This window comes from Trachemys scripta, chromosome 5 (assembly GCF_013100865.1).
Source record: "Trachemys scripta elegans isolate TJP31775 chromosome 5, CAS_Tse_1.0, whole genome shotgun sequence".
In the NCBI taxonomy this organism is placed as follows: Eukaryota; Metazoa; Chordata; order Testudines; family Emydidae; genus Trachemys; species Trachemys scripta.
Window position 1 is genome coordinate 131,433,486 of NC_048302.1, and position 19,501 is coordinate 131,452,986.

At 48.1% G+C, this 19,501-nt stretch overlaps 1 protein-coding gene across 1 annotated transcript in view; it reads left to right on the plus strand.

Annotated features, from left to right (window-relative positions):
* Nucleotides 1-437: 437 nt before the first annotated feature.
* Nucleotides 438-19,501, plus strand: part of ADRA1D (adrenoceptor alpha 1D) — a 66,470-nt gene continuing 47,406 nt past the window's right edge. The window contains exon 1 of the mRNA XM_034772548.1: nt 438-1,401. Within this exon, the coding sequence (XP_034628439.1) occupies nt 438-1,401 (964 nt within the window). The remainder of the gene's footprint in view (nt 1,402-19,501) is intronic.

The following is a 19,501-nucleotide window of genomic DNA, read 5'->3' on the forward strand; positions in this document are numbered from 1 at the left end:
CCACCAATTGAATGCAAAGTTTGAGCATCCGAGGAGCTGGTACTTTCCGCCCCTCCCTCCGCCTTAGAGCTGGGTTTTCCTTTCTGCCTCCTGGACTGGGAAGGGAGGGGAGGATGGACGTGAAATTTACAAGCGCTCTCTTGTTGCATCCGTCCGGCCAACTCCTGCATCCTCAACCGAGGCATCTTCTCGGATGAAGGCGAGCCAAGGGTACCCCATGCTCTTCCTTTCCTTTTGCTCCCCCCATCGCTTCCCGGGAGACTTGCCCGGCTGGGGTGGGCTGGAAAGCTGAGATACAACCTCCCGGCTGGGGACTTGACTGGGGGTGAGTGGGGGAGGAAGAAACTCTTTGCGGTGCAAGGGAGGGCGGCGGGGGAACATCCCCGGCGTCCCTTTCACAGTGGAGCCATCCTCCATGGAGACCGGACCCTTTTAAAATGACTTTCCCTGATCTGATCAATGCCAGCTTGAATGGGAACCGGACGGGACAGGGCAGCGCTAACCGGTCCTGGAGGGAGTGGGGGCTGCCGGGGGAGGACGCGGAGACCAATGGCACCTCCCTGCCTTTGGCCCTGGATCTCCAGGCGGTGGGCGTGGGGGTCTTCCTGGCCCTCTTCATCCTTTCGGCCATCGTGGGCAACATCCTGGTCATCCTCTCGGTGGCCTGCAACCGGCACCTGCAGACGGTCACCAACTACTTCATCGTCAACCTGGCCATCGCGGACCTGCTGCTCAGTACCACCGTGCTGCCCTTCTCGGCCACCCTGGAGGTGCTGGGCTCGTGGGCTTTCGGGCGCATCTTCTGCGACATCTGGGCGGCGGTGGATGTCCTGTGCTGCTCCGCCTCCATTATGAGCCTGTGCATCATCTCGGTGGACAGGTACATCGGGGTCAAGTACTCCCTCAAGTACCCCACCATCATGACCGAGAAGAAGGCGGTGGTCATCCTCGGGGTGGTCTGGCTCTCCTCCATGGTCATCTCCATCGGGCCCCTGCTGGGATGGAAGGAGCCGCCTCCCCCGGACGAGAGCATCTGCAGCATCACCGAGGAGCCGGGCTATGCCCTCTTCTCCTCCCTCTTCTCCTTCTACCTGCCCCTCATGGTCATCCTGGTGATGTACTTCAGGATCTACGTGGTGGCCCGGCGGACCACCAAGAGCCTGGAGGCGGGGGTCAAGAAGGAGAGGGGCAAGTCCATGGAAGTGGTGTTGCGGATCCACTGTCGCAGCGTGGTGGAGGACTCGCTCTCCAGCGCCCGGAGCAAAGGGCACAACTTCAGGAGCTCGCTTTCCGTGCGCCTCCTGAAGTTCTCCCGGGAGAAGAAAGCGGCCAAGACCCTGGCCATCGTCGTGGGGGTTTTCATTCTCTGCTGGTTCCCTTTCTTTTTCGTCCTGCCTTTCGGTAAGTGAACCCCGGCACTGCGCTGTCGTGTCCTCCCCAGCTAGGTGGAGGAGCGAGACCCCGCTCGCTCTTCGCGGTTGCTCTCTGCCATGAGTAAACTTCCAGGCTTCATTTCAAGCGCTGGTTGCAATGAAAGGGAGGCGGGGTCCTTCTCAAGGGCGGAATAATAATGCTCCTCGCCAAAGAGCTTCGCAATCTCTGTGCGCCCTGTTCCCCACCGCCGTGGAGTGTCCATCAGCAGCTGGCGCTAGTCTGGGTCAGACATTGACCTAAGGGTGTGGTAAGGGGAGGGGGGGTAACACGCGTTTTATGCTGTGATCCTTCTGAAACTGCCCAAACTGCCCGGAGAGCGCGGCATCCTTTTGGCAAAGAGACACTGAGAGAATCAAGTTCTTTAACATGGTCTGGTCAGGAGCATCAGTGGTTACTTTGGTGTATTTCTCCCAAGTTTTGTGCTCTTGGATTGGGTTGTCCTGGTAAAGCCCTCCGGGATCAAACCTAGGACCTCTGTTGCATGAGCTAAAAGCCATATGGCCCCAAGCTAAGGCTGTTGCCGACTCATTTAACTCTAAGTGGTCTCGGTGTCACTAGATAGGACAGAACATCACACCCAGGAGGGGTGTGGGTTACACTGGTCCTTTCTCAGTTCCCCATGAGTCATTCTCCTGATTGGCAGCCCTGAGCCTCATCACAATAAGTTGCCAAAGACTAGAGGCCCTGAGCCAATGTCCGCACAGGTCAGTGGGAAGCGGCTCCTTGGCTTGGCTGGGCTTTGGATTGGGCACCACATTTGCAAATGAAGAGGGCAGACATGGGCAGAAGGCATCCTCCTCTTGACTATGGCTGCAAAAATATTGGGCTAAACCCGTATCTGGTGTAACTCCATTGCCTTCAACGGAGTGTGATGCCAGGGGGGTATTTTGGACCATGAGCCAAAGTCTTCTCTAGAATGATAGCATTTTTCTGGGCGATTTCCCATGGCTGCTACCAGTCTCTATGCTGATTGCTGAGAGACGAAACTCTTGTTTTGTCTGCATTTCGCCGAGACCTTGTGATAGGCCATACTGTTTATCAGGGCCTATTGAGTTCCTCATTCTCTAGCCTAGTGGTAGGAACTCCTAGATTCTATTCCTGAGTCTGCTTCTGGCTTATTCTGGTGCATTTGGCAAGTGATTCCACCTTTCTGTGCCTCAGTTTACCATCTGTAAAATGAATATAGTATAGACCCACCTACCTTAACCGGAAGATGTGAGGCTTAGTTCTGAGTGTCTGGGTAGCACTTTGAAATCCTCCAATGAAAGGTGCTGTAAAATGCAAAGCAGTATTAAGATTATCATCCCTGTGCCGCTTAGTGCATTTCCCCAGCCAGTATTCTAAGGGTTAAAATCTTTGTGCCAATATTGCTCTGGCATGCAGGCAGCCTCTGTAGTTTTGGGAAGAAGAGCTGGCAACCCCCTGCTCCAAAGCCAGGTTTCAGTACCTTGGTTAGAAACACAAGTACTAGTTCACAAGGTAGGACAGAGGCATCTAGGCCCATGCCAGCAGATCTTCCCCTTGGAGCAGCATAGCTAGTTCATAAAGAAAAGGGAGTTTAAATCCCCCTATTCTCTTTCAGACCCCCCAAAATATAGTTAGTGGGACAGATCCTCAGCTAATGGAAATCAAAATAGCTCCTAGAAGTCAGTGTAGACTATCTACACCAGCTGAGATCTGACGCCGCATCGTCAACCATCCCTCTCCAGTCACAGACAACTCATTAAATAAACAGCTTTAGGGAAGTCCTAAGGGCCAGGAAATCTTACAGCCATTCTGCATCGGATTTTCTCATGCCCTTAGTTATTGTTGAGGGGGTGCTGGAGGGGTCAGAATGCATCCTCTTGACACTAGCCAGGCCTTTTTCCCATCCTGTTGTCATCTGAGCCTACAGGGAGGTGTCACGTGATCAAAGGCGGTGTATCTGAGATTCAGATGACACGAAACGCCTCATTGCTTATTGTAGGCAACGTAATAGCCAGATTTGTTTAATCCATTGGAAAAATCAATTACAAAAAGCATGCAGGGACATAGCCGCTCCATCGGAACACTTTTAGAAGATATTTGTGGTGGTGGGTTTGTCCCTTTTAAAAATCATTTCTGGACTTACTGTTCCTAACAGCACTTTGAAAAATTGAGATTTAGTTGAGTAACTCATGGTTTAAGGTCATAGCAGGGAGCCAAGAACTTGTGAGGTCTAATCCTGCCTCTGGCCATGTGGCCTTGGCCAAGTCACTTATCTGCTTTGCCTCAGTTTCTCTTTTGTGATGATGATGGTGCTATTTTCTCTACCTCATCAGGATGTTGTAAGGGTTAATTAGCTATATTTAAGAGCCAGTTCTCACCCTAAGTAAAAGAAGAAGTATAAGAACTTAAGAACAGCCATATTGGGTCAGACCAATGGTCCATCTAGCCCAGTATCCTGTCTTCCAACAGTGGCCAGTGCCAGATGCTTCAGAGAGAATGAACAGAAAGGGGCAATTTGAGAGATCCATCCCCCTTTCATCCAGTCCCACATTCTGACAATCAAAGATTTAGCGTGGGGTTGTGTCCCTTACCACCTTGGCTAATAGCCATTGACAGACCTATCCTCCATGAACTTAACTAATTCTTTTTTCACCCACTTTTGTCCTTCACAACATCCCCTGGCAAGGAGTTCCACAGGCTGACTGTGCGCTGTGTGAAGAAATACTTCCTTTGGTTTGTTTTAAACCTGCTGCCTCTTGATTTCATTGGGTGGCCACCAGTTCTTGTGTTATGTGAAGGGGAAAATAGCACTTCCCTATTCACTTTCTCTGCACCGTTCATGATTTTACAGAGCTTTATCATATCTCCCCTTAGTCACATATTGCATGTTGCTCAGAGCATGGGACCGGGAGCCAGGATTCTCATTCACAGTGTGACTTTAAGTAAGCCACTTAACCCTCTCTGTGCCTCAGTTTTCTATTGCACTAAATGGATATAATGTTATTGACCTACCTCCTGGGGAGTAGTGTGAGGCTTCATAGTTTGTAAAGAGCTTTGAGATCATTGGACTCAGTGTGCTACGGAAATGAAAAGTTTGATTATAGAAACATGAGTGGAATAAATTCAATTGCTTTGTATTTGACATGTGGTCACAACCTTATGCACGCCCCTTAGAAGGGCCCGGATGGTCGAAACTCTGGCATTAAATCCTACCCCAACTCTTTTGCATGCTGTTAATGAGCCTAGGAGATTGGAAGCTCTACTACAGAGTTATTTCAAATAGGAAACAGAGGGGAAAGATTGTCCAACACTATCTCTTTTTAATAAACATGTTTTCTGTTTCCAGTTGGAAAGCTGGGCTAGATCCTCAGCGGGTGTAAATCATTGTCGTTCCATTGAAATCAACAGAGTGATGCCAATTTACACCCGTTGAAATTCTGGCCCTTCTCCTTGGAGCGTATTTCCCAACTACGTTTGTCTTTCTCCGTTTGTGCAATCTGACAGTTTCAGTGTAAAAACGACTTTGGTGTCAGCTTCCCGGTGGCTTTTAGAGATGTTTTTCTAAATTGTACAAGTTCATTTATGGTTTGACTTTCAAAACCAGGCTGCCTTTGATTTCTTTTCATTGCGTTGCACCATTTCAAATGTGTGAATGCCTAAACAGTGCTTAGCAGGAGAGTTTTTGCAAACGTACGGTGTGGCTTTACAGACACAAATATAATTCCTCACTGGATATAAATCAGTAGAGCTCCATTGCAATCAGTGGAGCTACACCATTTCCCACCAGCGGAGGATCAGTCCTCTGTGGAAAAGAGCAATTCTTAGTGATTAGCAGGAACCTAGCAATTAGGACTGGTAATTAACTTCCGGTGTGACCCTGGACATATCACTTGACCCTGCTGCTTACTCACCAGTGAAACAGGGATAATAGTTACCTAATTTGTTGGGGTTGGGAAGCTTAACTAATGAGTATTTTAAAAGCTCTGTGAGCGCTTTGATAACTCTGCATATAAGTGCAGTGGTGTTATTCATTTTTTGGTCCTAGACTGATCTGCAAAAATATTGCTTGAAATCGAAATGTATTCCCTAGTACCTCCATGGAGTTTTATCAGCTGAGTAACCTACACCCTTCTTGGTATTGTGATACATATCCCCAACCATACGATGCAATCGTCAAGAGTATTGGTGCAATTAATAAGAATATGTTTGCCTGTCTAATAAGGCACTTTAGGAAGCTGTTTGCCTAACAAGGGACAAAACCCTAATCGCACCCGGAGTGTATGCTTCCCTTTCTGGGCATGTTCAGCTCCTGTTGATAGTAATAGGAGTTCTACGTGCCGATGGAGAAGAGAATGCATGGACTCTGTGAAGTAAACCACTGGAGTTAAACTTACTCCCTGGCTGGATATGCCATAGCACCCTTCCCATTAGCAGAGATCCAAGTGAATGCCTTTTGAGGCTAGGGGCTGGATTTCTAAAGGTGTTTAGGCTCTAAAGATACAGATAGGCCCCGAAATACCTTTAAAACTCCAGCCCATAATCTGTATCTGATCTCAGGCCACCTGTGTAGTGCTGTATAATTCTGATGCTCCCCAGGGTTTGGTTGAGGGGAGGCACCTCGCTACCACCTACCCTTAGCGTGAGGGAGCCTTAGCTGCGTCTGGCAGAGGTCAGTTCCCTGACACCTCTGGGCACAGGCCGCACAAGCATGCCCCTCTGCAGGTAAGCAAGAGATATGCTCCACACCCCCCAGCCCTCCAGCATTCCCCTGGAGCGTACGTATTGCTCACCTGCAGCGGGACCATGGAGCCGGCCTGAGCTGAGAGGGGAAGGCTTCTGTTCCTGGGGCAGGGAGCTGACCCTGGGGCAGGCCCAGACAAGGCTCCTACAGGGCAGGTAGTACATTAGGCTCACATTAATTATCCTGCTTAAAGGGCAGCGTAGCCAGCTACCTTATCCTTCATGCGTGGAGAGGGCCCATTCCTGCTGTGTTTGTTTTCTAAAAGGAATGTCCCAAAATCAGTTGCAGGGTAGAGGTTAGAGATGGGACCAAACTGAACACAGGATCCAGTTGTCGGCCCCCACTCCAGGCCAGAGCAGAACGTGTCAACTGGGCCAATGTCTGTTTTTACCAGTAAAGGGCTAGATTCTTACCAGGCTATGCACCCATTCAGGGGAGAGTAAGAATGCCCCTGCCCCCTTACATCCCTGCTCTATCTGGACCTTGGGTCTCTGTGCATAGAAGTAAATGGGGCCTATCACCTGCTTACTCCAGCCCCAGGGCACATGGGCAGAGAGGGAGGGAATGGGCAGACTGGCTGATCCAGCATGGGTACTCTGCCAGCAGTACATTTCTACCTCCTGAGAGCAAGGAGGGAGCGGGGTCAGGATCAGAGGCGTGTCTCTGAGGGCTTGGCTACACTTGCGAGTTACAGCGCATTAAAGCAGCCCCGGGCGCCCTAGCTCACTCCCCGTCCACACTGGCAAGGCACGTAGAGCACTTTGATTCTGCGCCTAGAGCGCTCCTGGTACTCCACCTCAGCGAGTAGAATAACGTTTGCTGTGCCCCCGCTGGAGCGCCCCAGCGTCAGTGTGAACGAGGTGTTGCATTACTGCGCTCTGATCAGCCTCCGGAAACGTCCCATAATCCCCTTAAGTCAAGTGGCCACTCTTGTCATTGTTTTGGATATGCCCTTTGAAAGCTCCATTTGACAGCCAGCTGCTTATCTGCTCCAAGACAAAGCAACATTACTGTGGAATGCTGTGTGTTGTGAGAGACAGCGAGGCGGGGGAGGAGGGGGGGGTCTGTTGCTGTCTGAACTTACAAGACAGCATGCTGATATGCTCTCCCCACCCCAAAACCCACTCTTTCTCCCCCCCACATACACACAACACACTCCCTGTCATACTCCACCCCACCCCCATTTGAAAAGCACGTTGCAGCCACTTGCATGCTGGGATAGCCATCACAATGCACTGCTCTCTGTGGCCATTGCAAGAGCTGCTAATGTGGCCATGCACTGTCAGCGTGGACAGATTGCAGCGCTTTCCCTGCTGCGCTCTATGAAAGCTGGTTTAACTCAAAGCGCTCTACCTCTGCAAGTGTAGCCATGCCCTTCCAGGTGCTACCTCCAGGCTGTGTCTACCCTTACGGCAGCATTTAGAATACAGGCACTACACATGGAGCTAAACACTGCAGGGAAAGACTCCAGCAGCAGAGAGGTAACAGGACCCTGTACTGCTAAAAATAGCACAGTAGACATGGGAGGCGCTGCTTGGGTGTGTAGAGAGCCCATGTAAGTGTTGGCCCTGGGCATTCAGGCATGTAGGGCACTATACTCTACTCACCTAACCTGCGGTTCATTGTCTACACTGCTCTTTATACCCGTGCTCGCTGGGCTTGACATATCTGTACTCTACGCACAGCTGTAATGTAGACGTACCTCTAGCATGATGCACATTATTCACTCTGCATTGCCCAAATCTGTGTCTAGAGCCACAGCCTAGCCCTAAATTTTAAACCATTTCAGTCCAAGTCAGGTTTTAGATTGTCATTTGTATTCTTTGGGTTGTTTCTCGATGGATTAAAAATCTACATATGTATATTAGACTGCTTTCCCAAGGGGTTTTGCAGAAAATCCAGGCTTATGGCACCACAACTGTGGCTCTGACTTCAGTGATTACATCATTTGTAAATTATGTGACAGGGAAAAGGTATTTGTTTTGCAGCGAATCCGAGAAGGATCCTGTCAGTTTTGTCATGAAGGGGGGGCGTAAATCTATATTGGATGCCTGAAGGGTTGTTTTAAATGGGGTTCAGGAAGGCTGTGGGAAAGGATGTATAGTTAGTATCATTAAGTATTACTCCGGTTTTATTCCCTTTTATATAAGGTGGTCATCAGTCCTAGAGATGGCAGAACTGGTATGGAAAACACAATGCACTAAGCTGAACCCTGGTGTAAATCAACTGGGCCAAATACATCCGTGGTGTAACTCTGAATTATACCGGGGAAGAATTTGGACTGCTCCTTTGTCTAAATTAGAATCAAACCATTTTATGGCCGCTATTGTAACTTACAGTCAAGTCTGCTATATGACCTCTTCCGTGCCTGATCCAGGGAGGATATAAGTCTGCTAGAGATACAGCTGGGGACTTAAGGTACATCTATACTGCAAAAAAAGGCCGCCAGCAACGAGTCTCCGAGCCCGAGTCAAGTGATTCAGGCTCACACGATGGGGCTAAAAATAACAGTATAGTTGTTCCCACTGAGGCAAGGTGGGGCGGGTCTCAGAGCCCAGGCTCCAGCCCAAGTGGGAATGACTACAATGCTATTTTTAGCCCCAAAGCGTGAGTCCCCGAACCCACATCAGTTGACCCAGCCGCTGGGACTCTCTGCTGAGGGCTTTTGGTTTTTGCAGCGTAGATGTACCCTCAGTCCTTCAACTCATGCTGTTGAAGTTCATACTTTAGCCCTCAGTTCGGTCCCTGATGAGGATTGAGGTGATGTTTGTTACAGCAGATCACTTGGACTTATATTTATGTATTTTGTTCCTGAAGGGGGCTCCAAAGAAGATGGAGCTCGGCTGTTCTCAGTGGTGACAGATAACAGAACAAGGAGCAATGGTCTCAAGTTGCAGTGAGGGAGGTCTAGGTTGAATATTAGGAGAAACTATTTCACTATGGGGGTGGTGAAGCACTGGAATGGGTTACCTAGGAAGGTGGTGGAATCTCCATCCTTAGACGTTTTTAAGGCCCAGCTTGACAAAGCCCTGGCTGGGATTTAGTTGGGGTTGGTCCTGCTTTGAGCAGGAGGTTGGACTAGATGACCTCCTAAGGTCTCTTCCACCCCTAATCGTCTATGATTCTATGATCACGAGAACAGCCATTGAGTCAGAGGGTATTTCTGCCTGGGAGCAGAAGAGGAGATGCCGAGAAGCCCATGAGAAACCCCCTTCTCTTGAGTTTTCCTGCTCCATTTTTCAGAAGCAGGAGGCTCGGATAGTATGGCTCAGCTCTAGACCTCTGGAGTCTGATCTGAACCAACCCCATCAAGACCTTGTAAACTTTTTGGAGGTTCATCCCACAATAAGGGCCTGCTGGTATAAGGCATTGAATGTCCTTGATTCCCGTTGACTTCAGTGGGAACTGAGGGCAAAGCAGGGAGAATAACTGATTGTTCAGTTCACTGGCCATTCAGAAAAATTGAAAAACAGTCTTTTTTGGGTCAACATGAAAATGATTTTTTTGTCAAATTTCTGGAAGATCGAAAAGTTTAAAAAATGGTTTTGGATTGAATTAAATGCTTCATTTGACCCAACACAAAACATTCTGGTTTGATTTGAGCAGGGTTCTTTGAACGTTTAGGGGGGTTTTTTACATAAAATTGAGGGAAATTTCTAAACATAAAGTCATCTTGAACAAAATGTTGCATTTAAAAATATCAAAATGAAACTTTTTTTTCAGAACTTTTTTAAAGTTTGTTTTTTTCCAACCAAAATAGATTGGCAAAAATCAACACAAAGTCACAAAAAGTTTACACAAACCTGAATAGGCATTTTTTGCCAGAAAAAAAGTTTAGGTCAAAAAATGTTACCGAGCTCTAATTGAGGGTGCTGAACACTTTATGGGATCAGTTCCTAAAGGAGATACACCCAAGCCCTAAAAGCCTGGATCTGAACATACCTACCCAGTGCTTGAAACCTAAACTGAATGTTGCAAATAGACCTATTAATTCCATACCCAAACTCTGACAAACGAGGATGTTCGAAATCTGGATCAGAATCCCCCTCTTTCCTTCAGTTTCACTGAGTTCTCCTAGGCTGAAGCTGAGGATTGGCCCTGCATGTATGTCTTACACTTCACTTTTGAAACGGCAAATTGCCCTTTGTCCTTTTAGTAACTCATTTGGGCCTTCCCAAATAAAGAACGAACCCACTGAAAATCACCAGGCTTATTTCATATCTCCTGGCTGAAGGTTGGGAAAGAAAGAGCACCAGATGTTCTTGCTAAGGTTAGAACAGTCTGGGATACATTTCCCATGTGAAAACTCCCTGATAGTATTAAGAAAACAAAAGGGTTGTCATATATTTAATTATAGGAGTTTTGATATAAGGCATTCGTAAATGGTTTTTTTTTTCAATTTCCTTTTAGAGGGAAGGAGTATATAGCGCATAAGAATTGAGTATCATCTCTTTAAATAGTTTGGGATCCATCCAGCGGTCCTCTGTTGTCGTCTGTCACATAAGCCACCGGAATCTAACAGAGCGGTGGTATATATATATATATATATATATATATGTAGTTAGGTTTTGTATGTTTGCGTATGGTTAGTAAAAATTATATATTGTAAACCAGCTGTATCCGTGTGCTTTCCTCCTAATCATAATGTTGTGTAGAGCAGTGGGTCTCAACTTTTTTTTTCATTTGAGGATCCCCCTACAAAATTTCGAACGGAGCTGTGGGACCCTTTGGAAATCTATTGTCTGTATAGATAGTTGAATTCTGTTCATTCAGTTTCCAGTCTAAGTCTTTTGTGGACCCCTTAGACATAGGGTCTGTGGACCACAGGTTGAGAGCTACTGGTGTAGAGAGCAAAGCTACAGCAAGGGTCCTAGTGGTTTTTATGGTCTCTGATTCTGCATAAAAGACTTGGCATTTAGGTGCCTAAAATGGACATTTATAATTTTGCCCAACTCTAGTTGGAACCAGGCTGGGTTGGGGACCTTGATAACAAGAATCCAGTGATTATGAACTATTTATAGTCCCTGTGCCCTGTCTAGTCCCCTGAATCATAGGGTGGTAGCCATTTTGCCTGAGGACATGGCTTTGATCTCATTGAAAACAGCGGGAGATAGCAGCCAACTTTATTAAGGGCAGCTTCACTTCCACATGCAGAGAGACTGTAGGGAAATGGCAGCCATCTTGCTGGCTTGAGCCCCACTGACAGTAATAAGAGATGGTGGCCATCTTGAATTTGGGAAAATTCATGAGTTGGCAACTTTCATCATATTTTCTTGAGGCAGATAAATAAACACCACAAAATTCCTAGAGTTGTGAGGAAATCGCAAGAGTTGGCAATAAACTCCATCAGATGGCATGCACTGGGGTCCCATCCCCCACTGCAGGCCACTGGCTGGAAGAGCAGCAGTAGAAGGGCTGGGGAAATGGTAGTCTCTCTCTCCCAAACATCCAGTTTGGGCACCCCAGGTTGAACACTGGGTCTGCTTTGGCTTGTCCTAAGTGAGGCGCTGAGGCAGTGACAGAGCTGGGCATGGAAACCATCGAGTTATTCTGCCACCAGATCGCAGCAGCCAATTGCCAAACTGTCCCAAAGAGAGACAGTTAAAGCCAAATGGCAGTTTTAGGTTGGTGCCTGTCACTGACTCTGAATACAGTTTCTGTAATGGGAAATGCCGTACAAACAGGGGAAAATATAGAACCTGAAAGATTTAAAATGACTGATTCAGTGAGCAAAATCCCATAAACCTCTAGACAAACTCTATGAAACCATGGAAAAATGTACTCTGTTAAATAAACTATCTGAAGCCTGGATTATGCAGCACTCTGGACTCAACAAGCAGCAACAGAGCGGTTTTGCAGTATATAGGGTGATATGGGCATATATCAATTTAATTCATTTCTGCACCGGAATCTATAATGTCAGGCAAACTAGGGTTACCATTCATCCGGATTCTGCCGGACATGTCCGGCTTTTTTGAGTTAAAAATAGCGTCTGGGGGGAATTTGTAAATGTCCGGATTTCCCTCCCCCCCCCCGCCCCATGCAGAGCGCGCACAGCTGACAGGGCAGCCGGCCGGATTCGTACCACTTGCATGGGGCTCTGACAGCCAGAGCCCCTTCTACACTTCCCCCTCCTCTCCCCTGCAACTTGAGACCACTCCCCTCCTCTCTCTCCCTCCCTCCCGCTCCCTGCATTCGCAGATCACCGGCCGGCCGTTGGCCTCGGGCCTCCGGCAGTCTGCAGCTCCTCCCCCTGCTCGCCTCCCCTGCTGCCCAGCGCGCCGCTCCGCAGCACTCTGTTCTGAGCGGCACGGTAAGGGGGCCAGGGGGCCGGAGAAGGGGCAGGGAGGTTCTGGAGGGGGCAGTCAAGAGACAGGGAGCAGGGTTGGATGAGTTGGGAGTTCGGGGGGGCTGTCTGGGGGTGTGGATAAGGTTTTGGGCAGTCCAGGGTACAGGTAGGGGGCAGGATCCTAGGGGGGCAGTTAGGGTGGGGGGGGTCTCAGGAGGGGGCAGTTAGGGGACAAGGAACAGGGAGGCTTAGGTAGGGGGTGGAGTTCTGGAGGGCAGTTAGGAGCAGGGGTCCCAGGAGGGGGCAGTCAGGGGGCAGGAGTGCGGAGAGGGATTGGAGCAGTCAGGGGACAGGGAGCAGAGGGATTTAGATGGGTCGGGAGTTCTGGGGGGGGCTGTCAGGGGGTGGGGAGTGGTTGGATGGGGCGTGGGAGTCTCTGGTGTCTGTCTGGGGGTGGGGGTGTGGATAAGGGTTGAAGCAGTCAGGGGACAGATAGGGGGTAGGGACCTAGGGGACCAGTTAGGATGGAGGGAGGGTCTCAGGAGGGGGCAGTCAGGGGACAGGTAGGAGATAGGGTCCTAGGGGGCCAGTTAGGATGCGGGGAAGGTCTCAGGAAGGGGCAGTCAGGGGACAAGGAGCAGGGAGGCTTAGGTAGGGGTTGGAGTCCTCGGGGGCAGTTAGGGGCAGGGGTCCCAGGAGGGGGCAGTCAGAGGACAAGGAGTGGGGGGGAGGGTTGGAGGTTCTGAGGGGGGCGGGAAGTGGGAGGGAATGGAAGGGGCAGGGGCGGGGCTAGGGCAGGACGGGGGCGGGGCTCCTCCCGTCCTCTTTTTTGATTGTTGAAATATGGTAACCCTAGGCAACACACAGTTTCGATAGGTAGTATATTTGTTTCAGCAGGATGTATTGGTTAACACTATCACATGTAATAGTATCAAGGGCAAGGGCTAACGTAAATAATATAAAGTAAGAGCAAGACATGGGGCTGAAGCCTTAGCCGTGTATATTAAAGGCCCATCTGAGATAGGAAATAGAAAAGGTGGCTTTAAGTCACTTTTACATTTCCAGATCATGTGACTGTCCAGGAGCCACTCTGGTCCCTTTGTAATCTAGAACAGCCTCAAGATTGTATCAGGCTGTTCTAAATTATGTCCAGTTGCCTTATGGACTGCTGCCATATGTTCACCCTGTCAATGTTGTCTTTCTCCTGGGAAATCCCCGTGTAGAGGAGTCTGGAGACCTCAGCTAACCTCCCAGGAGTGTTTTGTAGATATATTTATTAATGCCTGTGATGTGCTTTGAAAATGAGGGTTGCTATTATTGGGCCAGACTCTCTGTTGACGTACAGATAGTGATGCTGTGACAGTTTACAGCCACAGAGACGTTTGCCCAGGGTAGCTAGTTTGACATTTTGCAGGGGAATTGCTTTGACACTTAACATTTCTTTGTTCCTGATCTTTCACCCTAAATATTTTGGATTTCTTATAAGGGGCAAAAACTGATGAATTAAAACCAAACTGTGCTGCATAATAAATAGATTTTTTTTTTAAACTGGCCCCATGGCCTTGTTACATTCAAATGCATAGAATTTTGTCCATGAGTTCATGGGCAGTCGGTGACCCGGCCGCCCAGGGAGACTAGCCCCCGGCCATCCCCTTCTGCCTGAGGCCCTGCCCCACCCCATCTACCCCCTTCCCCACTGGAGCCCAAAGCACCCCCACAACAACCACCTGGCCAGTGCCAGGCAGCCACGGGGGGCAGGCCCCAGCTCCGGTGCACCAGGCAGTGCAGTCTCAGTGCCCCCAGCCTCTGGGCGGTGCGGCCGCAGTGCTCCCAGCCCCAGTGCTGCAGGCAGCATGGCTGCAGTACCCCCAGCCCCACGGTTCCGAGCAGCCAGTCCCAGGGCTCTGGGCGGCCCCAGAACCAGCCGCCCTGAGTCCCTGCAGGAGGCGAGCTGGCCAGCTCCAGCCAACCTGGCCCAGCCAGGGCAGAGCGTTGGGAACAGCAGGAGGGGGGCCTGGCCTGGGGGCGGAGCATGGGCGGGGCCACAATAGCCTGTTTGGGGAGGCACAGCCTCTCCCTTCCTGCCAGAATTCTAGAATGGAGCATTTAATGACCTGTTCCTTTTCCATTAACCCAAATTTGGGCCAATATTTGCTGATCACATCTTGTAATGTGGTTAATGAGACATGATATGAGCTTGATGCAACGTTAAACCTGGGTGCAGATGCACTTTTGAATGATATTACAGTGCAGCTACTTAATCATCTTTTATCAGCTTGTTTTGAATTGATTCTGCCAGAACAAATAGAATTATCTACAGCTACTAACAATGTTGTGGTGATAACAAGCCATGTAATAAAGGCATCAAGTGATGCTGTCTATAGCGCTGTAATTTTGGAAAAATTCAGCTAGCATGGCTAAAATTGCTCAGCCACTTTTGAGAATGAGGCTAGGAAAAAATTACATTGTTTTGTCCATGTTAAATTCTGGTGACTGTTTAAAAAAAAAAAGACTTCAGTGCTACCATGCTTTGGCGCAGGGACTTGACATTTTGAAGAGGGGTGGCTGTTATGTCAGGGATGTGCCTTTTGTCATCCCCATGAAAATCCACTCAATTGTAGCCAGATTACAAGCCTCTGAAAAATTGCAAGTGTGCACTTGTTCAGTAAAGACTTCTTAGAGCGAAAATCTCGGAAGAGTCCATGTGCACTACGCATACTCCCGGGGGTGAGCAGGACTTTCCCAGCAATTGCTCATCTGGAATGTTTTGGGTTGTGCTGGCTCTGGGTCCCGGCACCAGAACTGAAGACAGGGAGTCTTTCTCTCCTTTGCTTTCAATGACTCCCTTGCTGGGCCCAGGCAGCTCGGAGGAGGAAGCTGCCTGATTTGACTGCAGAGTGGACAAGAGACAGACTTATAGGGCAGATGGAATAGATTGAGACAAGGAACTGAGGGAGGCAGGGCAGGGGACACTGAGGCTGGATAAAGAAGCCAGGGAGGGAGACTGGGACTGGGAACCAGTAGGACTGAGAAGTATGGGCAGGGCACAACTAGAGGGCAGGGGGAAAGCAGAGAAACAGATCAGATGAGGAGCTGAGAGATGGGAAACTGGGACTAGATTGGGACTGGCTGCGTGAAGGGGGAAGTCTGGGATAGCAGGGTGGGAACTGAGTCTTGGACAACTTGTCCAGAGAGGGAGATTAGGACTGGCTGGGCAAGGAGACTGGGACTGAGTTAAGAAACTTGAGGAGTGGGGAATGGGACTGGCTAGGTGAAGAGAATGGGAGTCGGATGAGGAGCAATGGGTTGGGAAGACACGAGCCTCTCCTAGGCAGGTTGGAGGGGACACAAGAGAAGGGGACAAGTTTGGGGGAAGGAGCAGAAGAAGTTGTGCCTAGTAGAGAATATTCCCCTCTAGAGCCTAAAATGGAATCCAAGATTCCAGAGTCTCATCATTCCCCTGCGGTCAGCAATTATCTGTGAAGCCTACTGGAAGTGTGTGTCTCATTCCCCTCTAGTGCTGGTCCACATAGAGGATAACAACTTACTACTGCTGTCCGTTACTCCCTAAGCTCAAGTGGCAGGTGTCTGTGAGGTAGATCTAAAGGTTTCAGCCTTGCTGTTGATCCACGTGGGCATGGGTTTGCTTTTTTAAACACCTAAGAAATTACACACACAAAAAGCTACACAAAAATAACTTTATTAAGGTTGCAAAGTCAAGCACTCAGAAGTTAGGACATGTCAGAATTAATGTTTCCCAAGTAACCTTGGAAAGGGGAAAATGGTACATCATGAAAGTCTGGCTGTGGTGCATTATGGGAGGTGTAGTCCAATTGGGGAACCCATTCTATAGAGGAGAACGAGGAGCATGAGGCACTCAAACCACAACTCTCATAAGACACCATGGCAGAATTTCCAGATTGAAACATTGAAGCTGTCTGGGAAAATATCGACATTTTCACAGAAAGTGGACACTTTTCATACAAAATTTCACTTTTGACAGAAACCCAATTTTCTGTCAAATACAAGTTTCGATGGGAAGTTTTTGCCAAACCCTAGTAAGCATGTCCCAGTATTCCCCTCTCCACTCCTTTCACACAAAGTTTAGTCACCTTCTACCTCGGTAAGCTGCAGCAATTGACAAAGGCCCAATTCAGTAAGGCACGTAACCTTGTTTTCACTTCAGTGGGGCTGCTGGCATGCTGAAAGTTGGGAACGTGCTTAATTACTTTGCTGAATCAGGGCCCAGATGGAGTGAGTTGTGATTAATATAATTTCTACTGCTGAGAAAACAAGCAGGCTTGATTTTCCCTTGCCTGGCATCTTGTGTCACCACGTGAATATAAAATGCTCCCATCATTGTAAACGAGTGGAGAATTCTCACTGGGTGGGTAATGCTAGCAGAGCAAGCGCCAACTCATGCCAAGGCCCATCCTCACTGAACACTGACAAATGCATAGCTGGAAACCAGTCTGGCTCACCTGTTGGTTAGTATGGTTAAAATGGATATTAGTGTTTTAAGAACGTGTTTAGTTGTTAGACTTTATGGAATGCTTGTAGGATGCTGCATAAATGAATCTCACTTATTGTGGTATCACAGGGTATAAAGTTATATTGAGCATTTGCATTGTAAACCTCTGTAACCGTGTAATTCACCAAACAGGAAAAGAAGCATTGATTAAGGTAAAGAGCTTGTCTGCATGCAAGATGGCCCATTGAAGGCAAACGAGGCATTGTGTAGCATCAAAGGACAGAGACCTTGTTGATTGTATTCTGAACTCCCTCCAGGAAGGGGAGACCCACTCATAAACGCATCCCATCATCTTGGATTCTGCGGTGAAGGGAATTTAAAATCCCTGACAAGGAGAAACTGAGATCTTTATGCTGTCTGGACTCTGAGGGGGCAAAGATTCCTGAACGTAAGCAAGAGATCCCCCTGCTGCTTGGCATGGGTCAGCCTTCAAGGACATATAGAGCTGCTAATTATAGAAGGTTATATTACCTTTTTTAATCTAACACTGTAACTCATTTGTGTGTGTATGCTTCCTGTTTTAACATTGTAAATAACTCTCATTCCTTTTCTTAGTTAATAAATCTTTCATTAGTTTATTGCAGGATTGGCTACAGGTATTGTCTTTGGTGTGAGATCTGAGTACATAGTGCCTGGTCCTTTGGGACTGGGAGTAAACTGAATATTGTTGTAATTTTTGGTGTCAAGTGACCATTCATCCCATAGTCCAGCTTGCCCTGGTGGCAAGATAGACTGGAATGCCCATGGGGACTGTCTGTGACTCCAAGACTGTTACAGTCTTTAGAAGTTCACACTCACACTGGGATGATGAAATCTAATGATAGAACATACAACCAGTTTGGCGTGTCTGCCCTCCTTTTTGACAGTCTACCCTCAGGTTGGCAGTCATGGTCATGAGCCACTTCTGACAGCATGACAGGGGTGGTGTTTTGTGAGTGGAGAATTCTCATTGGGTGGTGTTTTGTGTTGACTGCGTAGATGTAGATGACCATATGAGATACAAAGGCAGTGGAGAATCAGGTCCGTTCTGTCTCAGTGTCCACATCTGTAAAACAGGGATGAGGATACCAAAACATCTCTCTAGCAGGGTGGGAGATGCTGAGGGGAGGGGAGGAGTTGATCACGGGGCTGCTGGTGTTCAGCACCCACCCTTTTTTCCCCATGGGCGCTCCAGCCCCAGAGCACCCACCGAATCGGCACCTGTGTCTCCAAGCCTTTAACAGATATTAATGAATTATTAAGCTTCTCAGACACCCCTAGAAACTTCACTATTGTCACTTCGCAACTTGAAGTCTTTAGGTGATCATGGATTTGTGGCAACATTTAACTGCCTTGCAGGGATGTTGTTGTAGTGGTGTTGGTCCCAGGATATTGGAGAGACAAGGTGGGTGAGGTAATATTTGTTTATTGGACCAACTTCTGTTGGTGAAAGAGACATGCTTTTGAGCTTGCATGGAACTTTTCAAAAACGTGTCTCTTTCACCAACAGAAGTCGGTCCAATAAACAAATATTACCTCACCCACCTTGTCTCTCTTACAGGGAGGTTGTCAGGCTGTTCTGAACTTCATGGTGATAGAATTCAAATCTTCCTGCTCACAAAGAATGCGGCTTTACTGTTTGTGTTGAAGAAGAACTTCTGCTTGTGGGACCGGTTCTAGGATTAAAAGCATGCAGCACAAGGAAGAGGTACACATGCATGTGATTAATGTGCATAAGTCTTGTCAAGTACTATTAGGCCTCAACCTTCCGGAAGTTGTAAGAAGCAGGTACAGTTGAATTCTGCAAGCATAAGCATAATCTATCTAGGAAGCTTTATAGACTAAAAAGGAAACTCTGAAAAGGTAGATACAGACTTGTGGTTACTATGCTCTGCAACCAAATACCTCCTTAAGCTACTTGAGCATTTCTGCGTCTAGCAAATTGACCACAATTAGCCGCATAGAGAAGAGATGAGCCGAGTACAGGTGCACAGTTCATAAGATCAAGACAACCGCAAATACCACCCTAGAACATTTGGCCACCTTGATTGGTTGACTTGTTTTGAAACATGGCCAGCAAATACTGTATAAAATAGGTGTAAAGACGCAAGAGTGTGTGTGCGTGTTGACCTAGAAGAGATCACTCTTTGTCAGGCTCACATACACCCGCTTCACCGACTATCTGTGCCTGGCCAGTGCAGGAAACGGTCGACTGAAAGGTAATGTATCTTTGGAAGAATGCGGGGTAAGATTTTGGACTGAAGAGGTCTGGTTGTGCTCGAGCTGGTTAATCTTAAGTCTGTATTAATACTATAGTTTAAGTATATTAGTAAATTGTTTAAGTTGTTTAAAAATAGTAGTAGTCAATAGTTAATCAATATATAAAAAGCAACAGAGGGTCCTGTGGCACCTTTGAGACTAACAGAAGTACTGGGAACATAAGCTTTCGTGGGTAAGAACCTCACTTCTTCAGATGCAAGAAGTGAGGTTCTTACCCACGAAAGCTTATGTTCCCAGTACTTCTGTTAGTCTCAAAGGTGCCACAGGACCCTCTGTTGCT